Source organism: Arachis stenosperma, chromosome 2 (assembly GCF_014773155.1).
Source record: "Arachis stenosperma cultivar V10309 chromosome 2, arast.V10309.gnm1.PFL2, whole genome shotgun sequence".
NCBI lineage: Eukaryota > Viridiplantae > Streptophyta > Magnoliopsida > Fabales > Fabaceae > Arachis > Arachis stenosperma.
This window is the reverse complement of record NC_080378.1, coordinates 120,692,209-120,708,430: the sequence shown is the minus strand read 5'-3', so window position 1 is coordinate 120,708,430 and position 16,222 is coordinate 120,692,209. Positions and strand designations below refer to the sequence as shown.

Sequence of the window (16,222 nt, the reverse complement as noted above, 5' to 3'; positions counted from 1 at the left end):
AATTAATGTAATTGATTTTTTTAATAATATTATTTAAATTTATAAATTTAAAAATAATTCACTATTAAAAGATATTAATATTAAATAAATTCATATATAACAATAATACACAATATATAATTCGGGATTACACTAATTTATAATTTTGTGTTTACAACTGCTAATTTTAATAATATCGATAGCATTTTAAATTTTAAAAATAAAAATAACTAACTCAACTAAGAATTATTTTGTAAGGTGTAAATAAATTTATTTTTTAATGTAAGTAAATTTAATTAATTATAATTTAATATAATAATATAAATAATATTCAATATTAATTATGATATAAACAATTAATATAAATCATTAATTAAATAAAAATTTAATTATTTAATCTAATTAATTATTATTTAAATAATTAATATAAATTATTAATTAAATAAAAATATGATTATTTAATATAATTTTTATTATAATTATTACTAATTTAATTATTATTTTATTATTTAATATAATTATTTAATTATTTCAGATTTTATATTATTATTTTTTTAAAATAACTTGCCAAATGGTAAATTATTATTGGTTAATTTGAGTCCCTGTTTAGAGGGACTCCTTCACTTTGAGACCCGTGCAGGAACTCATTCCTTTTCTCCTCCAATGGTTAGAGTTCCTATGTGTCAGAAAAAAGTAAAAGAGGAACTCACCATTGTAGGTGCTCTTATATTCTTTTTTGAATTCTGGATTATGTGCAAACTACTTTCTGAATATCTTTTAAATAATCCATTTTCTTGCCTCCAAACTTTTCAAAATATGTGCTACTTTTGTTCATAATTGATAAGGAAAAAAAACTTGCTAATATGGTTAATTTGCACTGTTGCACATATGGGAAAATTCAAAATTGGGTCAAATGAGGAGGTTGGTAAAGTCATCAAACAATATTTTAATCACAATTAGATTATGAGAATGGAGTTTACAAATAATAAAAGTTGTAAATTTAAAAGTGATTAAAATATTATCTGATTATTTTATCAATTTCTGTATTTTATAATCTTGTTTTAGAGGTTGTTTGCATTATTTTTTAAAGAGAAACTAAATTGTATTGTACTTAAAATGTTTATAAGGAGGAATGTGGAATTAGTCCTAGTCCATTTTAGGAAGTGTTTGATTTAGAGGAAGTTGAAGGAAAAGGTAGTAGGGACTAGGAAGGGAGAAAGAAAATTCTTATGTGGAAACTTGAAAGCATTTTAATTTGGGAAATGCTACTTTTACGAAAGATTTTTTTTTTTTTACTATGACAAAAAAATTTGTCAGACACCACACCATAAACAGAAAATGTTAATAAAATGAGAATTATGTAAAATAAAAGAGAAAAGTACAAATAGAGGTCCTTGATCATGCAGATACATAAATTTTTAACCAAAATGAAATATTTTTAGGTCTTTAATTATTGAAAAATGAGACATACAGTTCTCTTGTTAAAACACACAAATTTATTAATTAGTTAACTTTGATTAATGGTTTATGTATATTCATAAAAATAGTAAATGACTTATTTGTCTTTTTCTTGAATTAAAAATAGTTTGTTTTTTGCTTATTTCATTTTAACAAAATGCATGTATAGTTCAAATGGTATAATCTTTCTATACTCGTTTAAGAGGTCGCAAATTATAGTCTTTCCATCTTTAGTAAAAAAAAAAAGAAGAAGCATGTATTGTTGGTACCCTCATGTACTAAAGAGTGTCTTTTTTTCCTTTTCTCTATTCACTATTAATATGCAAGTTGTTAAGTGTGAACTCTCTCTTTTTGGTCTTAATTGAAAAAGAAACTTCACTCATACAAAATTATTAAAAACATTTATGCCACATATTCACGCTTTTCAGGAATTCTTGCATAAATTACATTAAATATCTATCCATGTACAAAACAAATAAATGCATCAAAATCTAGAATTTATCATACAAAATCGTTTGCATTGACTAAAGCAAGCATGTTTGATTAATAAATATTATTTATATACTAAAATTAATTATTAAAATTAGTTATTATGTATTTATATATATTATTTAATTTATTTTTAATATATATTTTATATTTTAATATATATTTTATATTAATAATTAATTTTAATAGTTAATTTTAGTGTATATTTTATAATGATTTTGATTATTTACATTTCTAAGACTAAAAAAATCAAAGAAAAAAAGATCTTGACTATATACGAAAATAATTTTTAAATAAAATATTGACTAATGAACTATTTTCAACTTTGATTTATTATTCACCCTATAAAAATTTGAGGTAAATTTTGCTATATTCAACTCAATAGTTCACCTAGTCACAAAAAAAAAAAAAAAAACTCAATAGTTCACCTGCAATATGATGTTAAAAACATAATGTATTTTATCTCATTTTAAGACTATTTTTAGTTATGTAATGTCATAATTTAGATTTTATTACTAATTAAACAATTGGAAAGTTATTTACAAGTATTCATGAAAAATATTTAATGAATTTAATAGTTTTAGCTTTAAATTATTGTCGATCATAGAGAGTTAACTTGGTCTAATGAGATTAGTAATTTATCAAAAGATAATTTCTCTTAAAAAAATAGAAAAAGAAAAAGAAATACTATTGTGCATTGGGCAGTCCGTGAAAGTAACGCGCCATATTCGCGCGTGAAAGTGATGAGACGCTTACTACAACCCTCTAATACTGAACGGCCAAACCTTCCTTTGCGTCCATTACTCCATGCAATGCAAAAAATCCTCTCACTAATTCATCGCACACACTCTCTCTCTCTTTCTCTCTCATAATTTCTCTCTCTTCATCTTCATTCTTCTTCTTCTTCTTCTTCTTCTTCTTCTTCTTCTTCTCCTCTTGAAACTAATCGTTTTCTACGTTCTCCGTCGTTGTTCTTCTTCTTTTTTGCTGTTACCGTGAAATTGAGAGGATCGTGTTGAAATGGCGGCGGCGACGGTGGTTCCGGCGACGACAGTGGTTCCGGCGACGGCGTCGCTCTACGTTGGAGACCTGCACCCTGATGTGGTAGACAGCGAGCTGTTCGAGGCGTTCTCGGAGTTCAAGAGCATCGCCTCCGTTCGAATCTGCAAAGACTCTGCCACAGGGAGGTCACTCTGTTACGGTTACGTCAACTTCATTTCTCACCAAGACGGTATAAACGTGATTTCTCTCTCATGAATGAATACAATTGAATCGCATTGATTCTTTATGTTTTTTATTTTCGTTTAGTGATATTTGGAAATGTTTTGAGCTGAAACTGTTACACGTAATGTTAACGATTTCTAAAATGAGCAATAATTGCGTTCATGCTTTCGTTCTTTTGCGTTTTCGATTTGTTGTTTTCTCTACGTGGTTCTGCTTTGTAAAGATATGTAGATTTATTTTCTTTTGTTAATTATTATTATCGGAATAAAAAAGAATGTTGAGCTGAATGGAGTACTAGCGTGAGCTGAATGGATCTTGTGTTTGTCGGTCTTCTTCCTTTTCTGTTTTCTTTTTTTTTTTCCTTCTTTTTTTCGTTGAGGAAGAACTTGATTTCCAAAGAGTGAAGGATCTTTAGCTGGTAGCGTTAACATTCTTTCCCTGCTGGCTGCTGCATTGGATTGCTATTCCCTTTGCTTTTTCTGCGTTGAGCTGAATGGTGAACTTGAATTGCATGGATCTTTGTGTGTCGTTTTTTTTTTCGGTATTATTATTGAAGCGCAGCATCTTGAGAAAAATCTGAGTTGGTTTTGTTTTGAAAATTAGAGTTATATGATTGCGATGTGAACGAAGTTTATACTGTAGGAGAAGGACAAAGAACTTGCGATATGAGATTTTCTCACATTATCGATTATTTTATTTGATTTCTTTTTTTTTTATTAGTTTGGGGATATGTGGATATAAGCTTCAGGCTTCCATCAAGCTGGGCTTGTGCATCGGTTTTTAATAAATTGGAAATTGTAAATTGTAAAGAATATTCATACACGTGATTGATGTTTGATTAAACTGTATCAGCATGGAACTTACGAGATAGATTTTACAATGTTCAATTATTTTTGCTAGTCGTTTCTTCTAACCAAGTTGTGTTACTACGATTCTTGATTTTCATATGTAGGGTGAAAATTCTAAGTTTCCACTAACTAAAAAGGATTGAAAAATAAAATCATAGCATATTAAGAATGTTATCTTGTTAATTAATGTAATCTAATTACTGTTAATTTAATTCATTGTCTTTGATTTTCATGAATAGCAAGTCGTGCAATTGAGTTGAAGAATCATTCTTTACTACATGGAAAAGTGATAAGGGTCATGTGGTCTCGTCGCGATCCTGATGTGAGAAAAAGTGGCAGAGGGAATGTTTTTGTTAAGGTATATGTCTATTTGTTTGCAGTTTTGATACACCATACTTAATCATATGCCAGGATCAATATCATTTCTAAAGTGAATTCTTTTGTTTTTCTTGTACTGCGGCAGAACTTAGCTGAATCCATAGATAATGCGGGATTACATGATTTATTTCAAAAGTTTGGAAATATCTTGTCCAGCAAAGTTGTGATGTCGGAGGATGGGAAGAGCAAAGGGTATGGCTTTGTTCAATTTGAGTCAGAGGAATCTGCAAATGCTGCCATCGAGAAGTTGAATGGCATTACTGTTAAAGATAAGCAGATGTATGTGAAGCCCTGAATATTGCATAATATGCAATAGTTTATCATCGTCCGTATATTCTTATGATTTGAAATCTTTTTCTTTTCCCTCTACTCTTTATGTGCCCTTCGGTTATTTGATATTCTCAATTTAATATGATTCTGATTCCTGCTATAGATATGTTGGGAATTTTGTGAAAAAGAGTGAACGCATACTGCCTGATCCTGAAGCCAAATATACAAATATATACATCAAGAATTTGGACCCAGATATTACGGAAGAACTCCTTCAGAAGAAGTTTTCTTCTTTTGGAAAAATTATGAGCCTGGCTATAGCAAAAGATGCCAATGGGATGTCAAAGGGTTTTGCATTTGTGAACTATGATAACCCAGAGGAAGCTAAACAGGCAATGGAAGCAATGAATGGATCACAATTTGGTACTCTTTTTCTTACTGCATAGATTTCTGCCCTTTAAAATACAATTTCATGGTGTTGATTCTGTATATATTTTCTTGTTTTGATTTCTCATAAGCAGGTTCAAAGATTCTATATGTAGCCAGGGCACAAAAGAAGGCTGAGCGTGAGCAGATCTTGCATCATCTGTTTGAAGAGAAACGTAAGGAACACATCTTGAAATACAAGGTAGCTTCATGCCCTTTCTCCCACATTTATCTTACAAGTAAGCTTTCTTAGTACATATTTATTTACCTTTCAGGGATCAAACATTTATGTGAAGAACATTAATGATAGTGTCACTGATGACCAACTACGAGAGCACTTCAGTGCATGTGGCACAATTACATCTGCTAAAGTCATGCAAGATGAGAAAGGTGTAAGCAAGGGGTTTGGCTTTGTCTGCTTCTCTACCCCTGAGGAGGCTCATAAAGCAGTGAACACTTTTCATGGTGAGTCAAGCTAAGATTTGTATTTGTCGATACTGTGAAATGGGAATACAATGCAAGACTTTTGATATGTATTGCATTACAATTACAATTTGGATATCAGTTTATAAATTTTGATTGAGAGCTCGAATATAATTGGTATTCTTTATATGCTGATTTTATTTTTCTATGATCTCTCCAAAATTCATTATCTCCTCTCCTTTAAAGCATTTTCTTTACCAATTGTAAAATATTTATGCTTCACTTAAGCTTTTACCATTGCCACAGGATGCATGTTCCATGGTAAACCACTATATGTTGCTCTTGCCCAGAGGAAAGAGGATAGGCAAACACAGTTGCAGCTCTACTTTTCTCAGCAATTACCAGGGCTAGGTGCACCTTCAAATGCAGTTATTCCTGGTGGATATCCTCGTTTCTACTATACTGGTGGTGTTCTTTCACATGTCCCTTCTCAACCTGGGATGATGTATCAACATCTTGGATCGAGGTCAGGTTGGAGGGCTAATAATGCTTTTGCACCTCCCACTAGATCATTTCAGCAGTCTGCAGCTCCTAACGTGAGTAACAATTTTCTATACTACCTAAAAATATACTGGTATCTCATTATGAATAAGCAGTCATTTTGTACCCAACTATTTCCCCTTCATTTCATCATGATTCTCTTTTGTATACACATACTTATTTACTTCTTTCATGCACAGGTTTCAAACAATACTAGGCAGCATAGGCAAAACAGAGGTAGGATGAACGGACACACAAATTCACATGGAAAAGCATACTCTTCTCAGTCAGCAGCCTCTTCTAAAGACTCAAGTGCCCAGCAGGTTTAACTTAGTGAACATGATTCCAAAGACATCTTATTTCTATTTGCACTGTTAGATGCTAAAACTGAAATAAGAAATAAAGACAACCGGGAAGGTAGCAAATGCATATATATATATATATATATATATATATATATATATATATATGTATATGCAACATGAGGCATATAAAAACTGCCTTCTCAAAATTTGAAGTTTCAACCGAGATAATTGTGTTTTTTAGTGCTCTCATTCATAGCCTTTACAAAATTTGATCAGTCCCAATATACTTAGATGATGGAAGGGTACTAGATTTTGTTTATAATTTGTGCTTCCTAGTTCCTACCTCTGATTTCTTAAGTAGTATGCTTCATTGCAGTCTGGACAGGCTATTTTTGTTCTCGGTGGACACCGGAATGTGATGGAAAAAGGATCTGGAATTTCATCCTCTGGAGGGTCTCAGGGATCAGAAATGCTGCATAGTATGCTTGCTACTGCTGTCCCCGAGCAACAGAAACAGATACTTGGCGAGCGTCTTTTCCCACTTATCAAGAAACTCAAGGTTCAATGCATTTTTCTCTTTCTGTTATTCTGTTATTCGATATTTTAAATTCTTAACTGATGATTTGTTTTGTTATCTTGTACAGCCTAACTTGGCATCAAAGATTACAGGAATGCTTTTGGAGATGGACAATGCAGAATTGCTGCTGCTCCTGGAATCACCGGAATCACTTTCTGCAAAGGTGGAGGAAGCTGTGCAAGTGCTTAAGAATTCCACCACCAAGGTTTCTGGGCAGGAAGCATTTCATCCGAACTTGCTTTCGGCCGAAGTTACCGTTAACTGAAGATTTTAGCCGGAGATGAATACCTGTTTGAAGCTTTGATCATGATGTTGTTAAAGCTTCCAAAAAACTCTTACATCTAATCCTGTGATACAAGATTTTTTACTTCTATGATCCTTAAGAGCTTAGAACTTCTATGTTTTCTTGCCATTTTACCATAGCGTTTGAAACTTTTAATAGTATTGATAGTGAATAGAGATGATGATAAATTTGCCTTGGATTTTGCTTCAATTAAATTGGTGCCTTGGATGAAAACGGTTTTAATATGTTTTTATAATGTCCAGTAGATATACTGAAATAGCAAAATTCGTTTTGACGGTGTATATTAGAATTTTTTCATTGTTTTCACGATATTAATGGCTTAAACAAAATTTAATTCCTCTTTCAAGAACTCTACATTTTTTCAAGGCAATAATAATTACAGGACTAAATATTACTTAGTTTAATTTTGGTGCATTAATAAATATAAATTATTTTTATAAATACTAATATTACAGGATTAAATATTTTATGTAATTGAATATATGTATAAAAAAATTTTGCATTGTCAATATATTAAAATTAGATTCAATATTTTTAATTACATGCCCAAATTTTAACAATATTTATACATGCTTAATAAAATAGAATGCCGAATTGCCTATTATAATTTTTTATAGTATCACATATATTAATACTAATAAAATAAAGTGGAATGACAATTATACAAAATGGAAATTTTACACAAATAGATTAAAATACATAGAATATTAACAGATTTCTTAAAAAGAAAATGGTTACATTTTTTACTATAGATATGTAGCCATTTTTTTAACTGTATATAAATTTAAAAAATATATATAAACCACGATTATGTATGAATTTACTCCAAAAAATTGTTTAAAAAAAATATATTTATTTTTAATATTTTAGTCGCATGGTTTTGTTAATCTTTCTCCCTTTTACGCTCCGGACTCTGAATCTCGTTCCCCAATTCATCCATTCGCTAACCCCAGAACCCGTCATCTTCAACCTCCACAACCGCCGTCGCCGCCGCCAAAACCGCCGACGTCTGATCTTATTTGGCCCATTTTCCCCCTCACCCCTGCTCCTCTCGCCAGGTATTTCTATCAATTTTTTATTATTATTAATTATTGAAAATAATAATGGTTGCTTCTTCGTTCTTCCTGAAACAACGATGCCCTAATTAACTCTACAACCCTAGGTAGTTACAAGTTAGTTGTAACAGATTTTCTCTCATTTAGTTCTGAAACTTGTTTCCTTTGCATGATTATGCTTATTGTTGCATGCCCTATTATTTCATAGAAGTTCTTCTTTCTTCTGCAGCTATACTATTCAGAATTTGCTTTTTAAATTGTTCCCTGTCATCATGCATATTCCTGTTAGTTCAGTAATTTTGTTGTGAACAACTTGTTTCTCTATGTTGAATCAGTTATTACAGACCTTTGATTACACAGAAACCACTTTGTGCTCTTTGTAGTTTAGGTTAGTGGTAATCGGAGCTGAAAAGTATAATTTAATTGGGATTCTGTAGTAAGAGTCTGAAAGAAAGAAGTTTAAGCAGATCATGATGTGTTTTTCCATAAATGATGCCCATTATTGCATACCCTACTTTAGGAACAAAGAATTTTAAGCAAATCATTTAAGTTGTTTCAAATTTTTGTGTTTTATTTTGGGTTAGGTTGAATTCTCTGAACAGGAAGTAGAATAAAATGGGTAGTAAGAGTAGGAAAGAAAGGAGGTCTAGAAGATCAGATGATTCTGAATCAGAGTCGCCTTCTTCACGCTCAGATGATTCAGACAGCCGTGATTCATCCCCTGAGAGGGGTTCCAAGAGGCGGCAGAGAAGCAGTCGTCGCAGCAGTCACGTAAGCAGCAGTAGTCGATCCCGGAGGCAGAGTAGGCATGACTCAGATAGTTCCTATGAAGATGACAGTGATGATAGTGCTGATAGGGGTGGTAGCAGGAATAAGAAAAAATCCTCCAGGAACATCACTGAAGAGGAAATAGCACAGTACTTGGCTAAAAAGGCCCAGAGAAAGGTTTTGTCTTGGTTTTCCATGCCTATTTTATTTCTTTATTTTATTCGGAAACAGAATTTGGCTGTTGATGTTGCAATTTCCTCTTGAATATGTTCTTAGGCTTTGAAAGTTGCTAAGAAATTAAAGACTAATACTGTATCTGGGTATTCAAATGACTCGAATCCGTTTGGTGACTCTAATCTTAATGAGAAGTAAGTTCCCTCTATTCCTATTCCTCCTGTTTTAAGCAGTTTCTTTATATATATATATGGTTGGAGAGGGGACTAGGTTGCTCTGTTGGTAGTTCCGTGCTTAAAAATGTCCTAGAGGTGGTTATTTAATTTCTCACTAGCAAATATTGGATTAGTGCTGAGTGATGCACATATTTGTCAAATTGACAAAATTGCTATTTGTAGGTTTGTCTGGCGTAAGAAGATTGAGCGCGATGTTTCTCATGGGGTGCCTATTGATGCTTTTTCAGTTAAAGCTGAGAAAAAGAGACAGAGAGAAAGGATGGTATGGTTTTTTTCTTCCCTGCCCACTACAAAAAAAATTCTGATTCTGTGACTGTGATGTATTTGGATATATAGTTGACGGTGAGTAATGATGTTTGCATCTGCTTTCCCATGATGAATTTGTTCTACATTTTATTTACATGGCACACAAGTTGGCATATGTTGATATTTTGTTTTTAATATGTTTGGACGAAGGCACATAACATTGTTGTATATTGCCTTTTTCTCTTTTTTACTTTTAACAAAAACAAAATTGTTACAGTTTTATTTAATGAGGGGAATAATGGATCCGGGCTGAGATTTAAACGAGTTAAACTTCTTATATAAAAAGGTTACAGATGTTATCTTGTCCTAGGAATGCTATCTTTTTAGGGAAGTTTTCTGGTTAAGTGTGGCACTTATTGTAAGAGTTTACTTATGTAGTATGCATCTCTACACATGTCCTGTAGAAGGACTGCTTGTCTGATCTTATAATCTATTAATAGTCTATTATCTTTATAGGCATCTCTTAAGTTGGAATATGATATACTTATGTTTTCTCTGTAGGAAATGAATTTTGCTTGAATTTGTTCTGCTACATACATGATTATTTGCTTCCTTTTCAAGAAAATTGAATGATGTTTCCTGGCATGTATATAAAAGATATATCTGCTTTTGTGTTTATGATATCTAGGGTTGGGGTTCTGATTTTTGAAAATCATTGACTTCCAATGGTAAATGATATTTTATATGCTTCTTAAAGTTACTTTGTTCTTTGTTGCTAGGCTTATTAATTTGTTATATAATGACATGGCCACTATCTATCATTAGCATTACTAAGCTCTTGTTAAAAATTATAACGCAGGCTGAAATTGAAAAAGTGAAAAAAAGAAGAGAGGAAAGGGCACTTGAGAAAGCACAACATGAGGAAGAGATGGTAAATATATCCTCACAATATTTTAATGGTTGTCTTTTACTCTTGTATCTTTTAGTGGCAAAATCCATAATGTATGTTGTTTTTCTCGGCATCTACTTACATTCCGTCTCAAACAGGCTTTGTTAGCTAGAGAACGTGCTAGAGCTGAGTTCCAGGACTGGGAAAAAAGAGAAGAGGAGGTATGGGTCCTTGAGTTCCTTTTATTTTTTTTTTCATTTTGTTGTTATTTGATAATTTGATAAAATATTGGCAATCTGATAATTAATATAATTGCATTTGCAGTTTCATTTTGATCAAAGCAAGGTTAGGTCAGAGATTAGATTGCGTGAAGGGCGTGCCAAGCCAATTGATGTTCTAACCAAGCAGCTGAATGGCTCTGATGATTTGGATATAGAAATAAATGAACCATACATGGTCTTCAAGGTTAATATTTAGCTTCATAGAATCACATGTTTCCTTATCCTTTAAATGTTATAAACTTGCTATGTATCGCATGTCTCAAACTTTTAAATTCTCTGCTGAATCACATGTTTCCTTATCCTTTAACGACTTCACATATATGCTGCAGGGTTTGACGGTGAAAGAAATGGAAGAGCTTCGTGATGACATCAAAATGCATCTGGACCTTGACAGGGCCACCCCCACCCATGAACAATATTGGGAGGTATCAGTACCATTCATTTTCAAATGATCCGCTTGTTTATTTTGCAGTCCAAAGAGTAGTTGTTATGCAATAAATTCTTCCTAATTCATGTTCCTTTTATTCCCCCCCAGAAATTGTAATATATTATCTTCAAGTTGAAGACTTACTGGTTTAGCGTATACAGGCACTTCTTCTGGTGTGTGATTGGGAGCTAGCTGAAGCACGAAGAAAGGATGCACTTGATCGAGCTAGGGTGCGAGGAGAAGAACCTCCAGCCGAGCTGCTTGCAGAAGAAAGGGGTCTGCATGCTAGTGTTGAGGAGGACGTGAAGAAGCTTTTGGAGGGGAAGACACATGCAGAGTTGGAAGCTTTACAAGCTCATATTGAGTCAGAGATGCGTACTGGTACTGCAAAGGTGGTTGAGTATTGGGAGGCTGTTTTAAAACGTCTCCATATATACAAGGCCAAGGTAGTGTTCATCATATTGTTGTCCTATGTATATCTTGTGTGCCTTTGATTAATGGCTTGCTTAACACCATTATTAATTGCTGCAAATACAGGCTTGTTTGAAAGAAATTCATGCCAAAATGTTGCGCAAGCATTTGCAACTACTTGAACAACCATTGGATGGTGAGGATAAAGTGGAAGATGCTCATGCTTTCAAATCTGAGGAAGAAACTGAGGATCTCAAGGGTATAAACTTTTTGCCAATGTTTTAATTGTTTGTAGAACATATCCCCTATTTATAGGCTTCCTTTGTCCCAAATTTCTGTTGATATTTACTTGATACTCTTTTGTAGTCCGATCCGCAGATGAATCATTTTCACCAGAGCCCATTAGAGCAAAGGAACATGAAGTTGAAGATGAGCCCGGGTCATTTTCGCCAGAACTATTGCACGGTGATGAAGATGAGGAAGCCATTGATCCTGAAGAAGATCGGGCACTATTGGTAATCATTTTAAGCGTTGTTTTAAGTGATGATCTCGTATCTGTGTATGGGATAGAGTAACTAAATCATGCTTGTACTTTCACAGGAGCGGAAACGTATGGCTGTATTGGAAGAGCAGCAAAGACGTATTCAGGAAGCGATGGCGTCAAAGCCTGCTCCATCTGAAGATAACTTCGAGATGAAAGCCATGAAAGCTATGGGAGCTATGGAAGATGGAGATGCAGTGTTTGGCTCTGGTGCTGAAGTGAATCTAGATTCACAGGTAACTTGTTAACTATTAACTATATTCTTATTCATGTTCTCATATTTTTAAGTTTCTGACTTGATTGATAAATGTTGGAGCAGGTTTATTGGTGGCACGACAAGTACCGGCCAAGGAAGCCGAAATATTTCAATCGCGTTCACACTGGATACGAGTGGAACAAATATAATCAGACTCACTATGATCATGACAATCCACCTCCAAAGATTGTGCAAGGGTATAAATTCAATATTTTCTACCCTGATCTTGTAGACAAGACAAAAGCCCCAACCTACACTATTGAGAAGGATGGCAGCAATGGCGAGACTTGCATCATAAGATTCCATGCAGGGCCGCCATACGAAGATATCGTAAGCCTTTCCTATTACTTCCATAGTAGCTAAAGTTTTGATTGAACTCTTGAATCTTTCGATATTACGATTTTGAATAACTCAATCGATTCTAAAAAATTTCTACTAGGTCAGACGATTGTTATGACTTCATATTTTACGTATTTAATTTACTTTTCTGATTTTACGGAAAATTTTGATTCTCTCTACCTTGCTTTACTGTTCTTAGTGTTGTTAAGGCCTTCTGTACAATTTTACACCTTTGTCTTCCTTGGCAGGCTTTCCGCATTGTTAACAAGGAATGGGAGTATTCTCATAAGAAGGGATTCAAGTGCACCTTTGAGCGTGGAATTTTACACGTTTACTTCAATTTCAAACGCTACCGTTACCGCCGATAATCTCAGGTGCCGATTCACTTTCCGGAGAGGTTTCCATTTTACATGTGTATTTGGATGTTATGAGAGACATGGGAGGATCTTTCCATAGCAGCAAGAGATTGCAATTACGCTTGGTTTATCTGTCATGGCTTTCACATTTGTTGGAAGGAACTGTATGAATGTTACTTGAAGCAAAATTTTGATTGGTGTATGATATGATATATATTTGACATGAATTTTTGAAGTAGAAAGCAATAGTGAAATACAAAGTAACTTCACATAAGGTTAAACAGTGTAATACCTTCAATTTCAAATCATTAACCATTAGTTTTTGGTTTCATGTACCAATTATTTGAAAAAAATGTAAATCTATACAAGAAGGTTTCCATTTCTTTTGCAAATTCAGAAAGAAAAAAAAAAAGGTGAAATTCTCTGTTCATCATATAATTATCTAACTCATACTTTGATAATTACTCATGGCATTAACCCTCAACGATCTTTACCGCAGTCCTGCTCAAAATAAAAACACTGAAATTAACAAGAATAATGGAGTACAAATAATATAAGTAGAGAATATTTTTAGCACTGTTATTTACCCGAATGGACTTTGTTTGATTGAAAGCAGTTCAACATCCAACTGAAATTAGAAATTAGCAAACAATAAAATTGGATAGTGAGATAAATCCACCTTAATAAGAGCATATAGAAAAAAAATAACAAACAGAAGCAATGTTTTCTTGACCATTTCGGAATCAAGATATCAGAATGATTCACCTCTATTGTTGCATTTGGAGGTATTTCTTGGACTCCCTTCTTTCCATAGGCAAGTTCAGGAGGAACAATTAGTAATCTCTGCAGGGGAAAAATAAATACTATCTTAATTATTTCTTCATGCTCATGCAGATTATAATTCAACCCAAAATGTGTTCTCACCTGGCCTCCCACTCTCATGCCTTGTACACCTAAATCCAACCCTTTGAGAACATTTCCCCTCTCGGATTCTCCTACATCAAATCCATAGGGCTGCAATATTTAACCATAAATGTGATTATATCTTCAAAAATAATATTTTCCCACATAATTATTTGAAATTTGGCTAAGTTAACTTTGGAATTTTGGATCATACCGTTCCTCCTCCAACTCCCATTCCTTGTCTACTAGTCATAAATGTGATACCTCTCCACTTAGCAACATAGTGAACCTACAAAAACATTACAATCTCATTATTTCTGAATTCTTAGTAATAGCTAATTTAATTGACTTCAAAAAATTTGGAAATGAAAATCAGGGTATGTATGCATTATAGATTCAATCATTCTCAGAAATGTGAAAACATTCTGCAAACCACACACCCCCCTAAAAAGTTAATAATATGAAAGGTGTTCTAGCAGACCGTACCGCGACACGAGATCCTTTTACAGCCTCGGCTCCTTGCCCAACCTTCAAATCATAGTACCTGAAGATGTTAGAGTTCATCACTCAGTGCTATAAACTAGCTTTGAAGATCATATAAAACTCTTCACTAAATCACACATAAATCTTTGACACAATGCAGCAGCATTTCAAATATTCCATGTCCATATTAATTTCTATTCTTCTTGGAGTATAATGAAAGCCAAAATTCTGTGGAATGCTTAGTAGCAAAGAAAATAAAGAGTGCCTCTGCTTTGCATTTTTATTCTCAGTGTCTTCTTTTTTAGGATCCTGTGAAGGAAAAGTAACCGTTTATTGTTTTTTCTTTTTCCTTCGCAAAATCCTAAAAAAGAATACACCGGAAATAAAAATACAAACCAAGAGCACTCCCACTCCAACAGTTTCATATTTAATAAGATAAACATATACTGCATTTCATACTTTGAAAATTGAAATTGTGATACAAGTTATTATTGTTGCAATTAATAAAATAGTACTTACTTCAAGCCATTAGGTAGGGTTGTAAAATCAGTTTCAGGAATTTTTGCTCCTCTTAGCTGAAAAAAAAAAATTTCAATCAGTAATTGGATTATTACTTAGCTTGTTCAACTTTAAATACATAATTAAGATAGTAAACAAACAATTAAAGAAATTAATTAAGTGAAAGAGTAACACATACAGCTCTTCTACTTGTGCTAACAGCTTCAGCATCATCACATGCATACACTCCACTAACTGAAACTATTATTAATTATTATTAATATTATTATAATACATAATTAAAGATGGAAGATGAATGCATGCAGATTAGGAATTTCTGAACTAACAAGTGGTGATGAGGAGACAACTGAGCAATGCCCTTCTTCCTTCATCAATCTTTGAAGTAATTATATCAGCTTTGTTGGAAGAAGAAGAAGAATATGAACAATTGCATGGTAGTACCTTATATGAATTCCTATTGTAAAGTCTTGTTTGTGTCCCTATGTATGGATTCAACAAATATTATTAATTAACTGATTAGCAAAAACAAAATAGAATTAGAGAGAGAGAGAGATTAGTTTAGTTTACTTGTGAAGTGAAGAGAGTTAAGAGGGCAATAATTATGAAGGAGCATAGGGTGGTGGTGATGATGGAGGAACAAAGAGAGTTGCATGATCCAATTGATGATGTTTTTCAGTTTAGTTGAAACTTTTTCAAAATGAAATGTGAGACCAGAATCTCTTGCTTGAGTTGCTTCTTTTGTTTAGTTTGGTTAGAGAAAAAAAAATATATAGAGACAGTGGATAATGTGGCTAATTCCAACCACAATTTTGGAAACACTTGGAAATCATAGAACATGACTAAATACAATAGTGACACTTTTTTCTTTATTTTCTTTATTTGTTTAGAAAAATATAATCCTTTTTTTAACTAATTGATTTTTTTTTTCAATGATACTAAGTACTTGTTTGGGCGCCATTATTCTGATAAAAAAATATCTTTTTTTATTTTTTAGCGTGTTTGGCAAATTTCTAGTAGTAAAAGTAGAAGTATTAGAAAAATAAAAAAGATGTTTTTTATGTAATAAATAAACAAAAAAATATTTTTATATTGTTATACCCAAATATAATTGATAAAT

The 16,222-nt window shown here is 32.8% G+C and overlaps 3 protein-coding genes across 6 annotated transcripts; 2 read left to right on the top strand and 1 right to left on the bottom strand.

Moving 5' to 3' along the window:
* Positions 1-2,946: 2,946 nt before the first annotated feature.
* LOC130963642 (polyadenylate-binding protein 7) lies at positions 2,947-7,334 on the top strand. Its single transcript, XM_057889747.1, has 10 exons — positions 2,947-3,157; positions 4,238-4,356; positions 4,462-4,655; positions 4,810-5,069; positions 5,168-5,274; positions 5,348-5,537; positions 5,802-6,091; positions 6,236-6,358; positions 6,717-6,899; positions 6,985-7,334. The coding sequence occupies exons 1-10, from the start codon at positions 2,947-2,949 to the stop codon at positions 7,180-7,182; spliced, it is 1,875 nt and encodes a 624-aa protein (XP_057745730.1). The 3' UTR covers positions 7,183-7,334.
* A 780-nt stretch (positions 7,335-8,114) lies between these two features.
* Positions 8,115-13,472, top strand: LOC130961180 (splicing factor Cactin). The gene is made up of 14 exons (XM_057886921.1): positions 8,115-8,279; positions 8,879-9,221; positions 9,321-9,412; positions 9,617-9,716; positions 10,560-10,631; positions 10,748-10,810; positions 10,914-11,054; positions 11,200-11,295; positions 11,459-11,743; positions 11,835-11,967; positions 12,075-12,223; positions 12,309-12,485; positions 12,569-12,835; positions 13,093-13,472. The coding sequence occupies exons 2-14, from the start codon at positions 8,892-8,894 to the stop codon at positions 13,210-13,212; spliced, it is 2,025 nt and encodes a 674-aa protein (XP_057742904.1). The 5' UTR covers positions 8,115-8,279; positions 8,879-8,891; the 3' UTR covers positions 13,213-13,472.
* Positions 13,450-15,902, bottom strand: LOC130961181 (peptidyl-prolyl cis-trans isomerase FKBP16-4, chloroplastic-like). Of its 4 annotated transcripts, none has more exons than XM_057886924.1 (11): positions 15,673-15,854; positions 15,547-15,584; positions 15,432-15,480; positions 15,284-15,345; positions 15,106-15,161; positions 14,590-14,647; positions 14,318-14,392; positions 14,125-14,214; positions 13,966-14,043; positions 13,788-13,828; positions 13,450-13,701 (listed from the first exon to the last, which is right to left on the bottom strand). In XM_057886924.1, exons 1-11 carry the CDS (start codon positions 15,755-15,757, stop codon positions 13,674-13,676), a joined length of 660 nt encoding a protein of 219 aa, XP_057742907.1. In that variant the 5' UTR covers positions 15,758-15,854; the 3' UTR covers positions 13,450-13,673. The 4 variants fall into 4 exon arrangements, with proteins under 4 accessions (XP_057742907.1, XP_057742908.1, XP_057742905.1 ...); XM_057886925.1 differs by having other exon boundaries at positions 15,284-15,339; XM_057886922.1 differs by having other exon boundaries at positions 15,432-15,584; positions 15,673-15,902.
* Between the last annotated feature and the right edge of the window lie 320 nt (positions 15,903-16,222).

What these genes read in the sequence shown, in the direction of transcription:
- LOC130963642 (XM_057889747.1), top strand. Translation starts at nt 2,947, where the DNA reads ATGGCGGCGGCGACGGTGGTTCCGGCGACGACAGTGGTTCCGGCGACG. An exon ending in CTTCATTTCTCACCAAGACG is followed by an intron (nt 3,158 to 4,237) that starts GTATAAACGTGA and finishes TTTCATGAATAG; the next exon opens with CAAGTCGTGCAATTGAGTTG. An exon ending in AACACATCTTGAAATACAAG is followed by an intron (nt 5,275 to 5,347) that starts GTAGCTTCATGC and finishes TTTACCTTTCAG; the next exon opens with GGATCAAACATTTATGTGAA.
- LOC130961180 (XM_057886921.1), top strand. Translation starts at nt 8,892, where the DNA reads ATGGGTAGTAAGAGTAGGAAAGAAAGGAGGTCTAGAAGATCAGATGAT. An exon ending in CCCATGAACAATATTGGGAG is followed by an intron (nt 11,296 to 11,458) that starts GTATCAGTACCA and finishes TAGCGTATACAG; the next exon opens with GCACTTCTTCTGGTGTGTGA. An exon ending in TCCATATATACAAGGCCAAG is followed by an intron (nt 11,744 to 11,834) that starts GTAGTGTTCATC and finishes CTGCAAATACAG; the next exon opens with GCTTGTTTGAAAGAAATTCA.
- LOC130961181 (XM_057886922.1), bottom strand. Translation starts at nt 15,757, where the DNA reads ATGCAACTCTCTTTGTTCCTCCATCATCACCACCACCCTATGCTCCTT. An exon ending in TTGTCTCCTCATCACCACTT is followed by an intron (nt 15,346 to 15,431) that starts GTTAGTTCAGAA and finishes AATTAATAATAG; the next exon opens with TTTCAGTTAGTGGAGTGTAT. An exon ending in ACCCTACCTAATGGCTTGAA is followed by an intron (nt 14,648 to 15,105) that starts GTAAGTACTATT and finishes TAACATCTTCAG; the next exon opens with GTACTATGATTTGAAGGTTG.